This window comes from Pogoniulus pusillus, chromosome 10 (genome assembly GCF_015220805.1).
Source record: "Pogoniulus pusillus isolate bPogPus1 chromosome 10, bPogPus1.pri, whole genome shotgun sequence".
In the NCBI taxonomy this organism is placed as follows: domain Eukaryota; kingdom Metazoa; phylum Chordata; class Aves; order Piciformes; family Lybiidae; genus Pogoniulus; species Pogoniulus pusillus.
This window is the reverse complement of record NC_087273.1, coordinates 34,643,103-34,664,551: the sequence shown is the minus strand read 5'-3', so window position 1 is coordinate 34,664,551 and position 21,449 is coordinate 34,643,103. Positions and strand designations below refer to the sequence as shown.

At 45.3% G+C, this 21,449-nt stretch overlaps 1 protein-coding gene across 8 annotated transcripts in view; it reads left to right on the top strand.

Moving 5' to 3' along the window:
• The first annotated feature begins 3,239 nt into the window (after positions 1 to 3,239).
• Positions 3,240 to 21,449, top strand: part of PPP4R1 (protein phosphatase 4 regulatory subunit 1) — an 81,862-nt gene continuing 63,652 nt past the window's right edge. Inside the window, exons 1-3 of one of the 8 annotated variants that reach the window (XM_064150214.1) lie at positions 3,240 to 3,707; positions 3,957 to 4,001; positions 21,190 to 21,274. In XM_064150214.1, the coding sequence (XP_064006284.1) occupies positions 3,359 to 3,707; positions 3,957 to 4,001; positions 21,190 to 21,274 (479 nt within the window). In that variant the 5' untranslated portion in view covers positions 3,240 to 3,358. Of the gene's footprint in view, positions 3,708 to 3,956; positions 4,002 to 4,100; positions 4,220 to 4,381; positions 4,423 to 21,138; positions 21,275 to 21,449 lie in introns of those variants that run through there. The other 7 variants (XM_064150212.1, XM_064150213.1, XM_064150218.1 and 4 more) reach the window with 7 other exon arrangements.

The following is a 21,449-nucleotide window of genomic DNA, read 5'->3' as shown; positions in this document are numbered from 1 at the left end:
TGAGTGACATGGCTCTCTGCCTTTTGCCCACACAGTTCTCATCTTCATACCGTTGGTGCAATAGATTTGCTTGCAAATTAATGCCAAGAGCCAGTGTGAGCCCCAGGTGCAACCTTAGTGTTGTACCAGCACATCCCTCAGGTGGGTATTTCCTCGTTTTCAGAGGTTTGAGCATCACTTGAACTTCCCACTGAATTTGCTCCTGCCCTGGAATGACATGAGGAACCCACGGGGCATAACTTTGTATTAACCCAGCTCTTTGTCAGCAAATGTAGGTGCTAATTTATTCATGGTTGGCATACTAATGTGTTTATAACTCTTCTGCAAGGCCTTGGCTGAGAGCAGCGGCAGGAGGAGTCTGATGTTATGGGTCACAGGTAGTCAGCAGTTCAAGCTCTCACCCAAGAAAAAGGGAAAAGTAAATAAAACTCAGTGGTGCACAGTCAAAAACATCCTCAACCACAAGAGATGCATCAAAAATAGGAAAGGCATCGTAGAATCACAGGATGTTAGGGGTTAGAAGGGACCTCTGGAGATCATCGAGTCCAACCCTCCTGCCAGAGCAGGACCTTAATCTAGTGCAGGTCACACAGGAACACATCCAGATGAGTCTTGAAAGTCTCCAGAAAAGGACACTCCACAACCTCTCTGGGGTTGAGGAGCAGAAGGAAGGGAAAGGGGAAGAAGAAAGGAAAGGCTTCATGACCAACACCTCTTTTTAGGAGGAATGCTTCAGCATGAGAGACATTTTCAAATGCAAATTGAGCATGTCCCAGTCTTCAGGCATTTATTTTGTATCCATTTATATGGGCTTACATGTGTGTGTATCTTAATCCTTATGTTCAATCATGGGCCAATTTTGGTTAAACACTCTACAGAGAGCAAAGAAGATGGTCTGTAAAGAGCAAAAAGACAGTCTATAAAGAGCACAGAGTTTAAGTGTAAAGCCCAAGAGATGTGTGCAGACAGAATCCTGGGGGTGGCCAAGAAAACCGTGAGTCAGTATTACTCAAGAGGATAAGCAGTTGCCTTGGTGCACCAACAGCCTAACCCTGATGCATTTTTTTAATAGGCTTTACAGGAAAAGCAGGGTTTGCAGAGGAGGTTTGCAGAAGACTCTGAAGGAGGATACTGAGATGGCTGCACAGATATTTATGGGAAGCTCTCCCCACATGCAAAAGGTAGCCTGGGACAAATGCAAGGCTGGTGAAAAGGTGGACAGTGAAGAATGGAATTGTTTGACCACACTTCCTTCTTCAGAGCAAATGAGAGAAGATAAAGAATAATATAGAATCATAACATTTGGAAAAGACCTCCAGTTACCCAGAGCAAAGGCTCTGGGTAACTTGATGTCTCTGCTCACTTCAGGAGGTTGGCCCAGATGACCTTTAGAGGTCCTTTCCAACCCAAACCACTCTGTGATTCTATGATCTAGCAAGGACATCCATATGCTTTCTCTGTTCTAGTTCTATTGCTATTACGCCCAGTGTTGGCAGTGATTTGTGAGGTTAGATATTTCCCCCTGAATCTCCTCTTAAATGACAAAAGATCAAATGGGTATGAAACAGGGCAGAGTTATTCCCTAGGACTGGAAGGGATGGATCCTTGTGAAAAAAGATTACACATTTTGAGCCACTATGGCAAAGAGAAGATCATTCTCTTCATAAGTAGAGAGAGAGGTTTAATCCTTATCCAACATACAAAACAAATCCAGCCATAAGATGTTAAAAATCAGCTTATAAGACATGCTGTCAAGCATTCAGTTTAAACCAAAGCTACTGAAATTGCATCTTTCAAAAGACAAAAAGATCCAAAATAACTTATTTTGCTTTTCTCTTTATTAACAGCTTCATCAACTATCACCAAGAGTAAAACAAGACTGCAGAAGACTCCCAGGCAGCATCAGCAATGATCCTTTCCTTTATCAAGTGCTGAGGGTATGAACTAATGAAGAGGATTTGTTTTATCCAGGACTTTTAATCTTCCCATATAGTGGAAAATCCATCAAAACAGTTATAATGGCAACCACCAGCACTGATCTAGAAGGTTCAGCCAACAAGAGCAGAAAACAGTGGCAATCTTTGCATTTACCTGCAACTAAACCATTTGTTTTCACCACCAAAGTCAAAGCAGACAGCAGCAATGCAGAACACGTCCTGTGCTTTCAAGGCACAGGTTCCCACTTGCTGAAACTCAGCATTTCACGCTGGGAGGTGCTCATGAGTAGCATGGCCACCTCTGAGGGGACTCTTCTCTCCAGGTGATCCCACATTGCCCAAAGCAGGAGCTTCCGTGGCACCTCTGCCTTGTTGAGTCTTTTCCTGGCAGCCAAGGTGAGGATGCATGACTGCCTTGTGTGGACCCTTCTCTCCAGGTGACAGCACAACACCCAAACCAGGCCCTTCTGTGGCCCCACTGCCTCACCAAGACCCCTTCCTCTGGAAAAGATGCCATGCAGCCTCTGGCGAAGAAGGTTTTTGTGGAGTGGCCATCCTGCAGGGACCCTTCTCTGGGAGACCCGCCCCGACACCCAGTGAAAGGACTTCTAGAGAGGTTCTTCTCCCCCTCTGCTCTGTTCTGGTGAGACCACACCTGGAACACTGTATTACTCAGTTTTGGGCTCCCCAGTTCAAGACAGGGAGCTGCCGGAGAGAGTCCAGCAGAGAGTCACGAGGATGATTGGGGAACTTGAGCATCTCCCCTATGGAGAGAGACTGAGAGCCCTGGGGCTGTTTAGTCTGGAGAAGAGAAGAGAAGACAAGGCTGAGAGAAGACTTCATCAATATGTACAAATATCTGAGGGATGAGTGTCAAGTGGCTGGGGGCAATCTCTTTTCGCTGGGCAGCAGCAGTAAGACAAGGAGCAACAGCTACACACGGGAACATAGGTTTCAGCACAACATGAGAAGAAACTTCTTTACAGTGAGGGTGACAGAGCACTGGGACATACTGCCTAGAGAAGTTGCGGAGCCTCCTCTGGACTTTCCAAACCTGCCTGGATGCGTTCCTATGGGAACTACCCTAAGTGATCCTGCCTTGGCAGGGAGGTTGGACTCGATCATCTCTGGAGGTGCCTCTAAAGTTCTGTGATTCTGCGGTCCCTCTGCCTCAGCAAGCCCCTGGTTCCCTGGAAGCGACCCCTTGCAACCCAAAGTGACAAGAACCGCGGGGCTTCTCTCCGGGTGACCTCGCAATACCCAGAGCGGGACCTTCCGACGCCGGACCGGGACAGCCCTGGGGCCACAGCACAACCCCGCTGCGCTCCTGGTCCCTCGGCAGGCGGCAGGAGGAGCCCAAGCCCCGAGATAGCGGCGGGGAGCGCATCGAGGCCTACGTAACCAGGGCAGCGAGTGCGGCCATGCCTAAAGGGCAGGGAAGAGCCCAGGCGCACGGCCCCGGCGTAGAGCCGGAGCGGAGGGGCGGGGAGGCGAAGCCGCCCGTGCCGCGCCGTGCCGGGCGGAGGCGGGGGCAGCGTGTCCGGCCCAGACCCCTCCTCCCGCCTTCCTCCGCCCGCCCGTTCCCTCCTCCCTCCCTGCGCGGCTCTCCCGGGGAAGCGGGGAGACGCTGCTGTTGCCGCCGGGCCCGGGGCCTGAATCGGGCTGGACCTGCCCCTTGCTCTCAGCGCCCGGCACCTCCGCTGCCTTCGCCGCCCGGCGGTGGATTAAATGTAGCCCGGTGCCCCGCGGGGGGCTGCAGCAAGATGGCGGGTAGGTAGCGCCCCCCTCCCCCTTTCCGCACACACCGCCTCCCCGGTGAGGCGCCAGCCCTCCTCTACACCCCCTCTCCTCCTCCTCCTCTTCTCCCCCGCCTCGGCTTCGGAAGCGCTGCCCGCCGCTGGCCGGCTCGGGTGGCTGCGGGGTGGGGTCGGGTCGGTTGCAGGCAGCGGAGCTCGCTGCCGGTGGCGGCTCCGGGGGCTGCCGGGCCGGACGCGCTGGGACACGGTGTATCTCCCGCAGATCTGTCGCTGCTCCAGGAGGACCTTCAGGAGGAGGTCGACGGATGTGAGTGGGGCCAGGGGGTGGCGTGGGGCGGCTTTCGGGCGAGGAAGTGGCTTCAGCGGGGAAGGGCGCACGGTGCATTGTGGGAGGAGGAAGAGGAGGAGGCCATGCTCCGCGCTGCCCCGCGTACATGACCCGCTCCCGGGCTGGCGTGGGGCAGGCCGGGCTCCGCCGGGCATCCCCGCGGGGAAGCGGCGGCGGCGGCGGCGGGGCTCCGAGGGGTGCGTTGGGAGGCGGGAAGCGCGGGTGGGGTGGCGGGGGTGGGGGGGAGGAGGGCCCGTTAACGGCGGGAGGTGTGGCGGAGGGCCCATTAACGGCGGGAGGAGTGGCGGCAGGCTGGGGGGCTTCATCTCATCGCGGCCCAGGCCCAGGCCCGGGAAGATGCCTCCAGGGGAGAAACCTGCTGGGTCGGAGGCTGCTGCCTGTGGGTAGCTCGTACCTTTTACATCTCGCTGGGTTTATTTATTTATATAGAGATTTCTTTTGTGTATCCCCTTTCTTCCTGCCTCCCGTCCCTCAGCCTTCCCTCGGGCTCTGCTGGACAAACGCTGGGGGAGCGGGGTGGGGAGGGAAGGAAGAAGGGAAAAAAGGAGTTAAGTGTCAGGGGTGTAAATTGCCGAGTGCGTCTCTGCTGCAAAATGACTTACCTCAGGGGCATGAAGCCTGGCTGGGCACTCAGTGAGATGTTACTCAGGTGAGAAGGTGTCCTGTTGGTTATGTCAGTACCCAGGGAGCTTGTTGGTAGCGTGAAGGAGGATAAATTTTGGGTGGAAAGTGAAGATGGAGGCGGTTGGTATCGCAGGCTGCCGTGGGCATGCAGGCGCTGGTCGCTGTCTGGAGGTATTTCGCTTGAGGTGCAATCTGCAGAGCGATCTGCTCACAAGGGCTGGATTTGCAGGAGAAAAGAGGAAAAGAAAGAGCTTTCGTTCCATGTCTTAACGTTTCATCTCTTCAGCGTTTCACTGGTTTACGTCCCTCTCGGTTTTGCCATTTGATGTTTGAGAGACCTTGATCGTGCCCTGCCTTGCACAAAGGAGCCTTTCTCTAAGGCTTTTTATGGGGTTTTATTTTCAGTTCTGCTTGCTCGAAATGCAGATTGCTTGGCGTAGCTGCTTGAAAACTTTGTGTGATGACAAGAGGACTTTCTTGGAAGTGACACACTTTCTAAATGGTCTTAAATTTCCACTTAGAGGATGATTTTTCTTGACAGGAATTGAAGGATGATAGGGGTGTAACCATTGGAGAGATGATTCTGAACCCCTGGGTTTGTGGTGATGGTTCGAATCTTATGGTCTTGCATTTAAAAGCATAAGATAAGCATGGAGATAGGACTCAACCCAGATGAGAGCATCCTGAAGGCAGAATCCATAGAAATCTGAAAATTCGAAGCATCATTAAAAATTAACTGAGGTTTTGATGGAAGCAGATAAAAGTGAACAGCTCAGTACTCCTCTGTGTTGTTTTAGGAGAACAAAACAGGAGTCCGTGTGAATCAATGTGTGCTGTCTGGGCATCGTTCAGTCACACAATGTCTTTGACGGCTGTAAATTTCATATGGGGTTTGATCCTGTGTGGTGAGTTTGAGATGAACAAAAGCTGTACAGAGCAGGGACTTATCTAGTCAGAAGCATTGGGAGGTTTTTTTTTTGTGCCTTGAAATAACCACATTTTTGTATTGGCATACAGCAAGTTTTACGCCGTTTATGAAAGCATCCCCAAGTGATGCATCGTTTGGGGTTACATTTTGTGGTTGCCCAGATGGAGCAGTTTCAAAAAGAGGCTAAATGCAGTGATGTTTGCCTGAACCTCACCTTCCACTACCTCTCTGCTGTAAATATTTTAGGTGCTTGCAGCTTTTTTGAGCAGTAGACGCTGGTTTAGAGATGTATTCTGCAACTAGCGGAATGTGATTATGTGAGAACTGGAAGTGCTGGCAGCTTTTAATGCATGTGTGATTCTGCTGGCTGCAGTCCTGCTACTAAATCTACTAAGCTATGGTCGAGGATAAACAAGGAAAAGGACATAGGCAGGTCTGATGGTGTCATTTAGGAGAAGAAACTGGGTAAATATTTAGTAAAATGATATGAATTCTAAGGAAAAAAGTCAATTAACTGGTTGTTCTGAGAGGTGATCCATGTAGCTTTCCAAAGATCTTTGGGTTTTAGTTGATCTGATGTCAAGTAATAGGAAAACATCTGTGAGGTATGCTGGGAAAACCAGGAGAGATGAGAGCTAGATGCATATGTGAAAGTCTGAGTTGGGCATCTGTAGCTGGGTCTTTGATTTGACATGGCTTAGGACATTTGCCTTGAGATATGATGTTCCTTTGTAGCTTACCAGTGAGTCTAGGTTTGATCTGGAATCACAAAATGAGAGTTTCTTGGTAATGAAAGTCTACAAGGGGATCCACTATTTCTAATAAAATGGAAGTACAAAAGATGATGAAAGGAGGGCCTTTTTATGAAGGCAAGTAGCACAGAATAAGTGTTAATGGCTTTAAAGTGAAAGAGAGTGGATTCAGGCTGGATAAAAGGATGCAGTTTTTCACTTCAAGTGTGATGAGGTTGCCTAGACAAGTTGTGGAGGCTGCAAGCCTAGAAGTGTTTAAAGGAAACTTGGATGGACCCTTGAGCAACCTGGTCTAGTAGGAAAGTGTGCCAGTGGCCACAGTATTTGATGATAATGCAGGTGAACTAAGACTTACATTTTATTGACCATATTCTAAGGCAGCAGAAGAAAGTCTTTGGAGCTGAGCAAACAGTAATACACAGTTCCTGATAAAAGTCATGAGCCAAACATCTCTGTGCCTTTTCAGATATGCAAAGTTAAGATCAGCTGGTTTATAATCTTTGCCTTTAAGGTCTCTGAATTGGGTATTTTACTGGAAAGTTGGAGTTTAGCCAACAACCTGTACAGCTGTACAGTTTGTGCCTCCATTTATTGAGCCAGCTCCTTGGATGCTAATTAACCTGAAATATAAAGCAGTAAATGATGATATCTCTGGACTACTGTTTTAGTGGTTGCTTGTAAAATGAAGGTTATCCTTTCTCAGTGAGATAAATATTTGGGTTAAATGAAACAAAGGAGTAAATCTGATTTTGGAGCATTGGGAGACCCTCAGAATATCTGTTGTGGAAGGCACCTACTGAAAAATGATTTATTCCTTGAAGAGGCCAGCATTTAAACAGGAGCTTTTCTGAGGAAGGCTTTTAGAGAGTGGTTGATAAACCAGCTGGACTGACTTCTAAATAATTAATTTCAGCTTTGGTTTGCGTTTCTATTTTGAAAGCTTCATCTTATTTCCTTCTCTTGGTTGCTTGGTAACCACTGGAAAGCTCTGATTAATTTTTTTTCAGGTGACTGCATACTTTACACCTGATGGTATGTTACACAGATGATTGCTTTAAGTAGTTGCACAGATTGGCACATGGTATTTCACTGCTTCAAATTTAGCTATTATTTTGCTTCAGTAGAAATGTCATGGAATGGTGGAGGTTAGAAGGGACCTCTGGTTAGAAGGTCCAGTTCAACCCTCTTGCTAAATAGGCAGGGTCACTCAGACAAAGTTGCTCAGGATCGCATCCAGGCAGGTCAGAATCTCTCCAGGGAAGAAGACTCCACAACCTGTCTGGGCAGCCTGGTCCACTGCTCTCTCTGTGAAGAAGATTTTTCTTCATGTTTTGGTGGAACCTCCTGGGTTCCAGTTTTCATCCATTGTCCTGTCACTGGGTACCACTGAAAAGAGTCTGTCCTCATCCTCTTGCCCCCTGTCCTTTAGATACTGATAAACATTGAGAAGATCTCCTTTCAGCCTGCTCTTCTCCAGGCTAGACTGCTTTAGGTCTCTCAGCCTTTCCTTGGAAGAGAGATGCTATGATAATCATAGAATCAGTCAGTGTTGGAAAGGACCCCAAGGATCATCTAGTTCCAACCCCTCTGCCATGCCCAGGGACACCCTACCCTAGATTAGGTGCCCACAGCCTCATCCAGCCTGGCCTTAAACACCACCAGGGATGTGGCCTCAGCCACCTCCCTGGGCATCCCGTTCCAGGCTCTCACCACTCGCATGGTGAAGAACTTCCTCCTCACATCCTTAATAATAATTAAGGAAATCCTAGTTCTCCCATTCTTAGCCTGTGAATTTTTCCTTGTGTGGCAGTTTGAAGTAACAACAAAAAATACAAAAAACCCCAACAAAGAAACAAAACAAACCCCTGTGGGTGTATCTCACAGATGAGAATAAATCTGTGAGGCTGAACATACAGAAGGCTGTAAAAGAAGATTAATTTAAAAAACTAATTTAATTCCTAAATCACAAAAGCTCTTATTGCAAAAGGCAGCTTTGTTACTAACTCTAACCCCCCAAATAAGTAACATATGCATTGCATTTCTGGGAAGGCAAACCTAAGAAGAATCCTGGTGTTATATCCATTAAGGTGAAAAAAAATTTAAATCCTATCCTACAGGGTTAAGTTCGAAGTTGCAAGCTTGCAGAAGACCCCCCCTATCCCATCTGGCTGCTTTAAGGTGGGAAAATAATGGCAGTGGTTGAATGTCATCTGTAACAGCTACCCATAACACTAGTGGGACTGTTGGCTTACTTCATCTTCTGTCTGACGTCTTAGAGTCATAGAATCAGTCAGGGTTGGAAGGGACCACAAGGATCATCTAGTTCCAACCCCCCTGCCATGGGCAGGGGCACCCTACCCTAGATCAGGCTGCCCAGAACCCCATCCAGCCTGGCCTGAAACACCTCCAGGTATGGGGCCTCAACCACCTCCCTGGGCAACCCATTCCAGGCTCTCACCACTCTCATGCTGAACAACTTCAACTTCCTCTTCACGTCCAGCATGAACCTACCCATCTCCAGCTTTGTCCATTCCACCTAGTCCTGTCACTCTCTAATATCCTGAAAAGCCCTTCCCCACCTTCTTTGTAGGCCCCTTTCAGATACTGAAAGGCCACAAGAAGGTCACCTGGGAGCCTCCTCTTCTGCAGACTGAACAGCCCCAACTTTTTCAGACTGCCCTCATAGGAGAGGTGCTCCAGCCCTCTGAGCGTCCTCATGGTCCATCTCTGGACACGCTCCAGCACGTCCACATCCCTCTTGCAATGGGGGCTCTGGTGGGGTCTCACCAGAGCAGAGTAGAGGGGGAGAATCACCTCCCTGGCCCTGCTGGCCACACTTCTGATGCAGCCCAGGATCTGGTCTTGCATGGTGTATGAAAAAAGGTCAGAGAAGTGTTGGCTTTGGGTCAAATCTTAGTTTGTGCACACAAAATCCAGGATAGGATCGTGTTAAGTGCATAAGATATGGAGCGCCAAAAATGATAGCAAACCCATGGGGCTGCAGAGTTAGCTTCTGGTGCTGCTACATAAAATGTTCTCTATGACTTCCCAGATAGTTTGTGTCCCCCTTGCTCTCCCCCTGGACATGTCCGAAGATTGAACATCACGATAGGTGCAGATCGATGCAATCAAACGTGCCATGATGCTGCTTTCTTTCAGGCTGCCCACTGAAGTGTGCTCTGGAAAATGGAGCCATCTGTAATTACAATTCAGGTTGGGAAATTGGATAGCTTTATTTAACTAAGGCTTTTTAATTGTGATTTAAATCAGGAGGGAAAAGATTATTTTTTTTTTCAATCTCATGTCTCTTCAATATTAGTATTTGTGGGTTTGAATAAAATGTTAACCAACAACTGCATGTACACACAACTTTGGGATGTTTGAGAGTTGCACTTGGTGGTGGTTGTGTAGCTTAAGATTCATATTCTCAAGCTTTACCTTATATTGTATTGAAAAATGCTAAGAATTACCCTTTGCTGTACTTTCATCTTCAGATATTTTAACTGAAAAGGCAGAAAATATTTTAATATCTAAGCTTAGTTTAGATATAGTTTAGAGCTGTTAAGTGACTTCATATATTAGTTATTATGAGTTTATATGTATTAATATACACTGTACACACAACTTTGAGACTTCTGAGAGTTGCACTTGGTGGTTGTGTAGCTTAAGATTCAGATTCTCAAGCTTTATCTTTTATTGTGGTGAAAAATGCTAGGAATTGCCCTTTGCTGTTCTTTCATTTTCAGATATTTTAACTGAAAAGGCAGAAAATATTTTAATATCTAAACTTAGTTTAGATAGTTACAGTTTAGAGCTGTTAAGTGACTTCATATATTAGTTATTATGAGTTTATATGTATTAATATACATTGTACACACAACTTTGAGACTTTTGGGAGTTGCACTTGGTGGTTGTGTAGCTTAAGATTCAGATTCTCAAGCTTTATCTTTTATTGTGGTGAAAAATGCTAGGAATTGCCCTTTGCTGTTCTTTCATTTTCAGATATTTTAACTGAAAAGGCAGAAAATATTTCAGTATCTAAGCTTAGTTTAGATAGTTACAGTTTAGAGCTGTTAAGTGACTTCATATATTAGTTATTATGAGTTTATATGTATTAATATACACTGTACACACAACTTTGAGACTTTTGGGAGTTGCACTTGGTGGTTGTGTAGCTTAAGATTCAGATTCTCAAGCTCTATCTTTTATTGTGGTGAAAAATGCTAGGAATTGCCCTTCACTGCTTTCATTTTCAGATATTTTAACTGAAAAGGCAGAAAATATTTCAATATCTAAGCTTAGTTTAGATGTAGTTTAGAGCTGTTAAGTGACTTCATATATTAGTTACTATGAATTTATATGTATTAATATACACTGTACAATACACAATGTGCACACAACTTTGGGACTTTAGAGTTGCACATGCTGGTGATTGTGTAGCTTAAGATTCAGATTCTCAAGCTTTACCTTTTATTGTATTGAAAAATGATAGGAATTACCCTTTGCTGTACTTTCATTTTCAGATATTTTAACTGAAAAGGCAGAAAATATTTTAATAGCTAAGCTTAGACAGTTATAGTTTAGAGCTGTTAAATGACTTTATATTAGTTATGATGAGTTTATATGTATTATATATATGTATTAATATGCATTAATATATATATATATTAATATACATGTGTATAGGTATTGACCAATGTATAAACTTATTTTCTTTAGGAAAAGAGCTTAATGGTATAAGAATTAAAGTTTAACAATAAGATGGCTTTTACATTAGCAAATCTCATATTGCTGGTTGAATTCTACTTGTGGATTAGCAGTAGTGCAGTAGCTGTGGTCTAATACAGCTCTAGGTTTGGTATTGAGTTCTTTGCAGTGAGTGGAAAGGGAGGACAGGTCTTTCTAGCCTCTCCTCTCAGCTGGCTTTTCTGAGCGAACCAGTTATTTAGCAGAGCTGAAGAAAACACTCTTTGTGCATCTGCAGATGTCAAAAGCTTGTTTGTCATCACTGAGATGTCCTTTTTCCAGGTGATCAGCAAATGATCTGACAATAGCAACGAGCTTGTGTTGAGTGCATGCTTTAAGGGAGATTATTCCCTTAGACTTCAGGTGTCTCTTCCCGTGTAGAAGCTAACTTGCACTTATGATCGTTTCTTTCATTTGTGGTTCTTACGGTTCTACAAAGGATGTTTTTATTTTCTTTTAATAACATCAGTCTGTGTTTCCCTGTAGTGCCAAATCGCAATCACAGCTTCACGCTGCTGTGGTTCCTACTCTTTTGCAGTGAATTACACTGGCACGACACACATTCAGTACATGAAAATCCACCTTCCCTTTCCCACAGCTCGACTGAGTGAGATCAGAAGCTTTTGCGTTGTGCTTGCTTTGTTCCTTCTGCCACAGAACAAGAATTAGCTTTTAGTTGTTGCATACAAACTGCAAGTCGAGTCACTTCTGAGACTTTCATACGTGATGTGCTAATACCATGCGGTAGTGCTGACTTTCCGGTCTTAGTCTTGGGTAGTTACTGGCTTGGCATTTCGGTAGTCTTCGGCCTTTAATAGTCTCTCTTGCAAAAAATAACAACAGAAACTAACGGCAGACTTTGTATAGTGCTCAGAAGCAGGTTTCTGATGTGACCGAGGTTGTGTTCCCTTGGGAATCTAATAACCGGATTTTAATGCTAATGAAGCATCCTTGTCAAGTCTGTTGTTTCCCCTGGAGATCAGGTTGCTATTCTCCCGATTCTTCAGCTCAATTCTTTGTCTTTTCATGTGGTGATTGACCCTCATAGAAGCTGGGAGCCTCAGGTGGATGACTCTGTCCCCGTGGAATTCCGGTTTTAGCATTCTCAGGTGGATAATGCTTCATCTCTTTTTCTCAGGCATACTAGAGAGAGGAGGAGATGGTGTGAGGCAAGGATCGAGCCTGACTTGATAGAGGCTAATGAACCTTCTTCGTGCAGCTGCATGCGTTATCACCCTTACACCTAACAGAGGATTGATGAAGAGATAATTGTTGAGTCTTTCGGTTTCCCAAGGCCAGTAGCATCATTTCTGATGTGGAACTGTGCTTTTCAGCAGACAGCTTTTGCTTTCCTGTCTGTGTCAGCCATCCTCAGTTAACATTGCCAGCTCTTTTTTAACTTTAACTTTGTCACCTGATCTGTCTCCTAGGCCTTCAAGTATCCTCCTTCTCGCTTTCTCTCCCGTTTAGAGGAGATAAAAAAGCCAAAAAGGGTAAGGAGTGAACAAGTCAGGAAGGAGCTGGAAGTTTTCAAAAGCTTAAGCTTAGAGTGAAACCTTGATATTTGTGGAGTTGCTTCTGACTGCTGACCAGCTGTGGAGGTGGCAGACCACAGCATGTTGAAGATAAAAGTGCCTTTCTTTCCTGTGTGTGTCTTTTGCTGCTGAGACTTTTCCCTCTGTGTGGGCAGGAAGTGTTCATTGTAAGAGTAGTAGCTGCAGGAGATGACTTGTAACAGCAGCAGAACAGGATGAAAGGAGAGCTTCTGCTTTGAGAGCTGGAGTATCAATTCCCTCTTTGGAAGAGCAGGGCAGGCACAGCTGCCTCTAAAGGAACCCAGAACATCAGGGCTGCTCTGTATGCTTTAGAAGGTACAATGTAAGAAAAATTCAAGTGGCTTTTTCTTGGTGTGGGTGAGATTCTTTCTAGCAACAGGCTCTTAAAATCCTGTCCAAGGTAGAGGCTGAAGGAAAAGTCAAATATGTATGTGAGAGATGTTCATTTGAAACAGCGGAACTGCACTGAGAGCTGAGGGTACTGGTTTGCTGGGGGGTGGTTTTTACTGTTTTTAAGGTTAAAAAGGCAAATAGCACAATTATTCTGTGATACAAGTTCATAAAAGCTAAGTAAATTAATGTATACAAGTGACATTCTGTAGGAGCAATAATGCAGCCTGTTAGAGCATACTTCTTTGACAGACAAGTCTGCTGAGGTGTTTTTTTGGTCTTGTTGCCATAGTGTTTGAACACTTCCCAAATATTTGAATGGAAGAGAGACCACCTTTTCCTTCCTTTCTAGGCTGCAGGAGGAATAGCCTGGTCAGTCTGTCAGAATATTTGCTTGTGTGGGTTTGCTTGTTTGTGTGTTTTATCAGAGGAGACTATTTTGCATAACATAAAAATTAACACTCATGACTGTTCTTACTTTTTCTCATCTCCTACATTCTGTCCTTCTCAGTCTTTTCCCACAGACCAGTTTTAAACTTTATACCAAGCACAGACAGGAAGAGTGCAGAGAGATGCAGAAGGAAGAAGAGCCTGAGGAGTTACAGAAGGAATTTCCTCCTGTGTGCTCAGGAAACACGGAGGCTTAATCCTGCTGAGAGTTTTGAATGCTATCAAGAAAGGTCTCCGGAGTGGTGTCTTTGGGTTAAGGAGTGAGAGGAGTGGTGCAGTTAGGAAGTTACGGGTGACTTGCAGTGCAAAGCCATGTTTTATAGCTTGCAGAAGTGCTAGTCATCATAGACCTTCCCTCCTCTGCAGCTTTTGGCCCAAGCAAGCTTGTTTCAGTTACTGTGATTGAACCATTCAGAGTAACTGCACAATGTAACAGTCCTTAGTGCGAGTGCAGCAATTGAGTTAATAGCCAGTATGTTGTTACTAGTGTTGCAAAGGCAGCAGGAGCCTTTGGAGCACTTCAGCTTCAATTGCTTGCTTCATAGAATCACAAAATAGTTTGGATTAGGAGGGACCTTAAAAATCATCACCTCCTACAGACCGGGTTGCTCAGGGTTCCATCCACCCTGGCTTGGAGTGCTTCCAGGCTTGGAGCCTCCACAAGTCCTCTGGGCAACCTGTTCCAGTGCCTCACCACCCTCAAGGGGAAGAATTTCTTCCTAATGTCTCGTCTCAATCCATTGGAAGCAATTTGAAGCCATTACCCTTTGTCCTGTCACTACATGTCTTTGTAACAAGTCCCCCTCCAGCAGTCCTGTTTCCCCCTTCAAATACTTAAAAGCCACAAGAAGGTCTCCCTGGAGCCTTCTTTTCTCCAGGCTGAACAACCCCAACTTCGTCAGCTTGTCTTCGTAGGAGGGGTGTTCTGGTGCTCTGATTATTTTCATGGCCTTCCTCTGGACCTGCTCTAAGAGGTCCATGTCTCTTTTGTGCTGAGAACTCCAGAGCTGGACCCAGCAGTGCAGGAGGCATCTCAGCAGGGCGGAACTGAGAGGCAGCATCCTTCATGATGCTTTCCAGTTAAGAGTTAAAGGTTCTACTTGGGATTTGGTTTGTGTGTACCAGATGCTCACTGAGAAGCTGAACCTGAGCATGGTGTACAGCAGTATGAACGTATGTGTCTTGTCATGGTAGGGTCAGGGTAGGATCTTGGTTGAAGGTAGGAGTAGGATTCATAGAGCTACAAAATTCTCAACCAGTGGTGGCTTCAATCACCACCCCACCACTCCCCCCAAGCAGCAGTGATCTAGAGAGAGGATGGTGCCTTTCTTTGACAATAAGGAACTTGCAGAAGAGGAAAAAAGTACCTTGTAGGACTTTTGTGCTCACACCAATTGACATTAGCTTCACTGCAGCCTCATTCTACAATTCTTAATAGTATGCAGTTGTTTGGAAGGGTAGGAGATGGGGCCCCGAGTACCGTGGTGATGGGTGTGACCTGCTCCCAGCAGGAAATCAATGGGCAAAATATAAACTGTTGATTGTTCTAACTGGTAGCTTCGATGCCCTTCTTTGTTTCAGTTTCCTCCAGACCAGCTTTTGTCGCAGATTACACTGCTAAGGGGTAGGAAATAGATTCTACTGTGGTGCAAAAATACGTTAGTGAGGAATAGGAGTTAGAACTATTCTTTGTTTCAGAACAAATCAGGATTTTTCAGTGCTGCTTGTGTCTACCTGGAAGAGACAAATTTATGTGCAGCTGCACTTGTCCTCCTTGCTTACAGAATTTTTGTTTTGAAGACCTTTGCTATATTAAAATGTTCTCTTTAGTCTAGTGGATCTTTCAATTTGCTGTGCTAGACTTGCATAGATTCTGTTTGTAAACAGCTGCTGATTTTGATGCCTGTGTCTGTCTTTCATCTGCTAAACACTTTCCCCCTCCCAGCCTGTATTGAAGTTTCATTTTAAAGAGTTTGCTCTCTGTCTTCTTCAAGCTGTTAACAAGCTCTGTGCTGCAAGTGCCACATAGGAGTTAATGTAAGCCTTGCTGTTAGCAGGGCAGCTTTTCATCAAGAGATGCTTTGCATTTCCCCCTCTTTATCTTCTTCCTTGTTCCTACCTCTGTTTCCCCACCCCCAAACCCAGTCTCACTAAACTGGGAGCACAGACAGCAAAGTGTCTGCATCCAGGTGTGGTGGCTTCACATTGGTAAGAGGCTCAAGGCAGATAGTGCTCCTTGTTTGAATGGGAAATTTAGGGGAGAGACAGAGAAAAGGAAGTGTTTTTCTTACTCCTGCTAATTGCAGAACAGTTTTGGTTGCAAGAGACTTCTAGGCTCATCAAGTCCAGCAGTTAACCCGGCACTGCCAAGTCCACCACTAAACCATACCCCTCAGCACCACATCTACAAGTCTTTGAAATCCCTCCAGGGATTGTGACTCCACTGCTGCCCTGGGTAGTCTGTTCCTACGGTTTGACAAGCATTTCAGGGAAAAAAAAAATCCTAGTATCCAACTTAAACTTCCCCTGACACAACTGGAGGCTGTTTCCCTTTTCGGTGGACTGACCGGCATCTGAGATTATCACTTGAAGATCCCCTTAGTACTCTTTATTCTCTTGTTCTGCAGTTTTGCTGAGTGAAACCACAGGCTGCTCAAACTTGCATTTTTCTGCCAAGGCATAGGCAGTATCAAGGTAATTTTGGAGCATGTTATCTGTGTTTTCAGTCTCAAGACTACAGCAGGAAACAGAAATCTTAAGTTTCAAGTATCTCTCCTTCTTTCTGACAGAGGGGTTTGTGATCACTGCTAAGGGATACCTAGATGGAGCAGGCAGTGGTGGGATTCAGTGTGCCAAACACATCTTGTCATATTCATATAACCATCACCACAGGAGCACTTGGTTGATGTTTCTGAAGCAGCTCAGTGAATTTGTGGTAGCAAACAAGGCTGAAGTAGCATGACTGATGCTGAGGCTGCTGATGTCAGTGTGGAACCAGTGCTAGAATATAGTGCATTATGAAAGGTTAAGAGAGCTGAGTTCCTAAATGGGGATAAACATAGATGTTTAGCTTCCATGCTCATGCTGAGGTGGATTTCTCTTTAGAATCATGGAATGGTTTGGGTTGCAAGGGGTGTTTTAAAGGTCGTCTAGTCCAACGCCTTTTGCAGTGAGCAGGGATGTCTTCAACTAGATAAGGTTGTTCAGAGTCCTGTTGAACCTGACCTGAAATGATACCAGGAATCTACCACTTCTCTGGGCAACCTGGGTTGGTGTCTTACCACCCTCACTGTAAAACATTTCTTCTATTTTCCCTAGTCTAAGTCTTTTAGTTTAAAACCATCACCTCTTGTCCTGCCTAAACAGGCTCTGCTAAAAAGATTGTCCCCATCTTAGAAGTAAGCCCCTGGGAACAGAACATCAGAGATGCAAAATGCTATTGCTTAGAGAAGACGAGATGGAAGTGAGTGTATTTAAATTTACAGCATGGAAGGGCTGAGACTTCAATCTGGGTTCTGCAGAAGTCTGAGCATACATTGAATTTATAGCACAGAGTATGGTAGCTTAGAGCAAAATCTGCTGCTGTTCTTCTGTGATTATGATATCAAATGTTTGGGCTCCTAGGATTTGTACTTTGCAATTAAACAGAAAAATCACTCGCTTGAACAGCAGAACAGAATGAAATCCTTCCTGCATATAAGTGCTGTGTTAACCTGAGCATCCTTATGGTAACAATTGATGTAGGGCATAGGAAATAGTTTGTACTGCAGCTGAATAAAAATTAGTCTATCATACCAGATTTATCTGTAGCAACTGCCACAGGGACTTCTTAATAGATCTTGGCAGTGCAGAAGACAAAATGAGGAAACTGTAATATTAGTTGGAAATCTTGACTCTAAAATTGCCTTCAGGAGTGAAAATGGTTCATTTTTAGAATACCTATTACCTTGTTACTGAGTTTCTCTGCCAAAATGAGGATGTTTCTGTCATGACACCCACACCAAGTAGAGAGGAACAAAAGGAATACATAGACCTTGCTCTACTGAACAGTCTGTGGCAAAGGGTTGTTCATGCATTATTAAATTAAAGAGAAATAGTTACTGGTTTTGAACGTGGTCTTGTGCACCTGCCTGTCAAAGACACAGTAAGATCAAGATCTTTGTGAAAGATGCAATGGAGATGTGTAGTAGAATCAAAGAATCAGAGAAGTCTTTGAGTCCAAGCTCGCTGCAGTGAGTGACTCCCTGAAGGGACCTTTTAAGGTCTTCTAGTCCAATCTTCTGCAGTAAGCAGGTCTATCTGCAGCTAGACCAGATTGCACAGGGTTATGTCCAACCTGAGCTGCAATGATTCCAGGGATGAGGTTTCTGCTACCTCTCTGGGCAACCCGGGCCAATGTTTTGCCACCCTTGGTGTAAACCATTTCTTCCTGCTATCTAGTCTAAATCTGCCTCTTTTAGTTTCAGACCATCACCCCTTGTCCTGTCACAGCACACTCTGCTAAAAATACTGTCCCCAGCTTTCTTATAGGCCCCCTTAAGTACCAAAAGGCCACAAAGAGGTCTCCTTTAAGCCTTCTCTAGGCTCAAAAATCAGCTCGGTTGAGAACTGGCTATATACTCTGGCTTTATAGAGGACTGAGTTTCACATGGACCTCTAGTGTGTTGTTACATGCTTGGCCAAGCTTGTCCACGGATGGCTAAGCACCTCTGAACAGTCTGTCTCAGCAGGATTGCTGTATGGTCCACGTTAGTTAATAATTGTGCCAGGTAATTGTTGTATCTCTCATAAAAGGGAGAACTTCAGGGAAGCAGTGGGGGTTGGGGTGGAGGGTGTTAATATATTCTGAGCACAGTATGGATGAGATGCAAGGTAGATAGACAAGCCTGAACAGTTAGAAAGCCCAGCCAAGCATAGGATTGGGCAGGAGAGTGAAGGTACAGAGAGGAGGAGGGACTTGGCTTGGGTCATACAATAGGTCAGTGAGGCTCAGATGCTGAAACAAAACGATGCTGTTTTGTGTGTGGCAGTTGTAGAGTTTGGGAAAGCAGTTTGCAAGATCCTGAATCGAGCTGAATAAACGTATTGATTTGTTTTACTCTGCTTTAGCATTTATGTGGGCAAAACAGAAGGGCACCGTGATTGCATTTCACACTCTTGTCCAGTCATTGTTCCTCCTTCTGTCACCACTAGTGACTTTGAGCTGCTGGGCTAGAGTGTTTCCACACAGACTCCTAATTACCTAGCTCTCCTTCTTTCTTGTGTTGGTGTGAACACGTGAGGCTAGATTTAGAGGTACATAGGCTTTACACTTGCAATGGTTTTCAAGTGTGTCCTGTAGCTCAGATGCCTTCTGAGTGTTTGCTTCAGCCTTATTTGTACTAATGTGGAGAAAATAGTTTTCCTGCAGCAGGAGAGGAAACAAACACGTGGCCCTGTTGCCTGGTCCTCGTTCTAAAAGCAGGGACAAATGTGGACGTTCTCCCTTTGAACTAGTGATGTTTGTACTGGTTTTGGTTGAGGTAGAGCTTAATTTCTTCCTAGTAGCTGGTGTGGTTTGGATTTGTGCTGAAACTAGTGTTAATAACACAGGGATGTTTTACTTTCTGCTGAGCAGCATTCACACAATGTCAAGGCTTTTCCTGCTTCTCACACTGCCTCTGAGTGTGTTGGACCCTCAAAACAGCCCCATAGAAGCTACTGCAGAGAATCTCTCTCTCTGTCCAAACCAGTACACATGCGTTCAAGGTTGGATTTTGTGCATTTGTAACACTTACCACAGAATCTCAGATTGGTTTAGGTTAGAAGTGGCCTCAAAGATCATCCAGTTCCAACCCCCTGCCATAGGCAGAGACACCTTCCGCTAGCACAGGTCGCTCAAGGCCTCATCCAGCCTGGCCTTGAACACCTCCAGGGAAGGAGCATCTGCAACCTTCCTGGGTAACCTGTGCCAGTGTTTCGCAGCCCTCGCTGTAAAGAACTTCTTCCTTGCATGTAGTTTAAACCTCCCCTCTTCGAGTTTAAACCCATTACTCCTCATCCTGTCGCTAAAAGACCTTGTAAATAGTCCCTCCCCAGCACTCTTGTAGACTTCCTTCAGATACTGGAAGCTAATACAAGGTCTCCTCAAAACCTTCTCCTCTCCAGGCTGAAGAGCCCCAACACTTGTAGCCTGCCCCCATAGCAGAGCTGCTCCAGCCATCTGATTTGGCCAAGTGCTCCAAGTTGGGTGGAAAGCATGGAAGGGCTGAGGGGGCAATATTGAGTTAACAGCTTTTCTGGTAGCTTCTCCAAGTGTAGGGAGTATCAAAATGACTTTGTTGATGGAATAATGCCAAAGATGCCATTCGTGCATTTTAGATGGAGTGGCTAAATTGTTGGTGAACCATATTTGGGGCAAGTTAAAGGCAAACATCCATCTCTACTTGCCAGTTTTTAGAAGGCTTTTCAGGGAAATGTGGCTGGGCTGAAAGATAGTTGGAGCATGCTGGTGTTTGCAGGAGCAAAGCAGGTGGCTTAGGGGAGTTCTTGCAAATGAGTGGTTGCATTTGTAGGCTGAAGTGTGTGTTTGGAATGGAACTGTGTTTTCAAGCAGTTTAGAGGACATATTTAAAAGGTGCAAAGACAACTGAGGGACTGGAACATCTCTCTTACTAAGAGACTGAGGGAGCTGGGGCTATTTAGCCTGGAGAAGAGGAGACTGAGAGGTGAAATCGTTCATGTTTATAAATATGTAAAGGGTGAGTGCCAGGAGGCTGGAGCCAGGCTCTGCTTGGTGATGCCCAGTGAGAGGACAAGGACAGTGGGTGGAAGTTGAGGTGTAGGAAGTTCCATGGAAACAGGAGGAATTTTGCCCCTGTGAGGGTAACAGAACACTGGAAAAGACTGCCCAGGGGAGTTGTGTAGTCTTCCTTTCTGGAGACATTCACAACCCACCTGGATGCCTTCCTGTGTGATCTGGTATAGGTGATCCTGCTCTGGCAGGGTGGTTGAACTGGATGAGCTTTGGAGATGCCTTCCAGCCCCTGACATTGAGTGAAAATCTAAATTCTTCAGGCAGCTCTGCAGAGCAGGATGGACTCTCCCACACTTTGTTGTGGTTCCATGTTGATAAAGGTGTCTTCAAATGAAGTTGCCTATTGATGCTCTAATTAATAACTACAGAGTAGGTGAATTGTGCCTATTCTGTTTGATAGTTGGATAGTCTGAACTTTTTAACGTGCTTAATTTGGGGTTTCCCTTTAGAAGTCTTTCTGTGTTCTGTTGGGTGATGGTCTATTAACTCTTTATCTTGGGGCTCATTGCAGCTGTGGTGTTAGCCTGTGTCTTCAAAAAGCTGGCTTTAGAGCTTGCTAAAAGGCATTTGCTTGGTAAAAATGAAAGATGTAAAAGCATCGTTGGCTAAAAAATACCTTGAACCTTAGGTGTTTAGTGAAACATGTTTGGGAATTTAGAGAATTTTTGTGTTGTCAGAAGAGGCTTTGTGGGGGCTGGGAAAGGCTGAGGGGAGAAGGGGAATGATGTAGTGCTGTTGGTAAACACATCGTCCTGGGACTTTGCCTAGACATCTGTATTTCAGACCAACAACAGACATCATTTTAGTGTTAAACTACCATGATTATAAGGAATATTTCTGATGTCTCTGCTAGTTGGTGTGGATGACTACAGCTCAGAGTTTGATGTGATTATTATACCTTCAGCCCTGGACTTTGTCTCACAAGATGAAATGTTGACGCCTTTGGGAAGACTGGACAAGTACGCTGCAAGTGAGAACATATTTAACAGGTATGCTTTTTAAATGTCCTGTCTGCCTAATGGTCTCCATCTGATTTGGGTCTCACTGCAGTTAATTTGCATGAAACACAATTAATTTAACACCACAAAAACCCCAACAACCCAAACAGAAGAACTTCATAAAACTCTTCACTTTCCACTCTTCCTGCTGTCTACTTACTCTCCT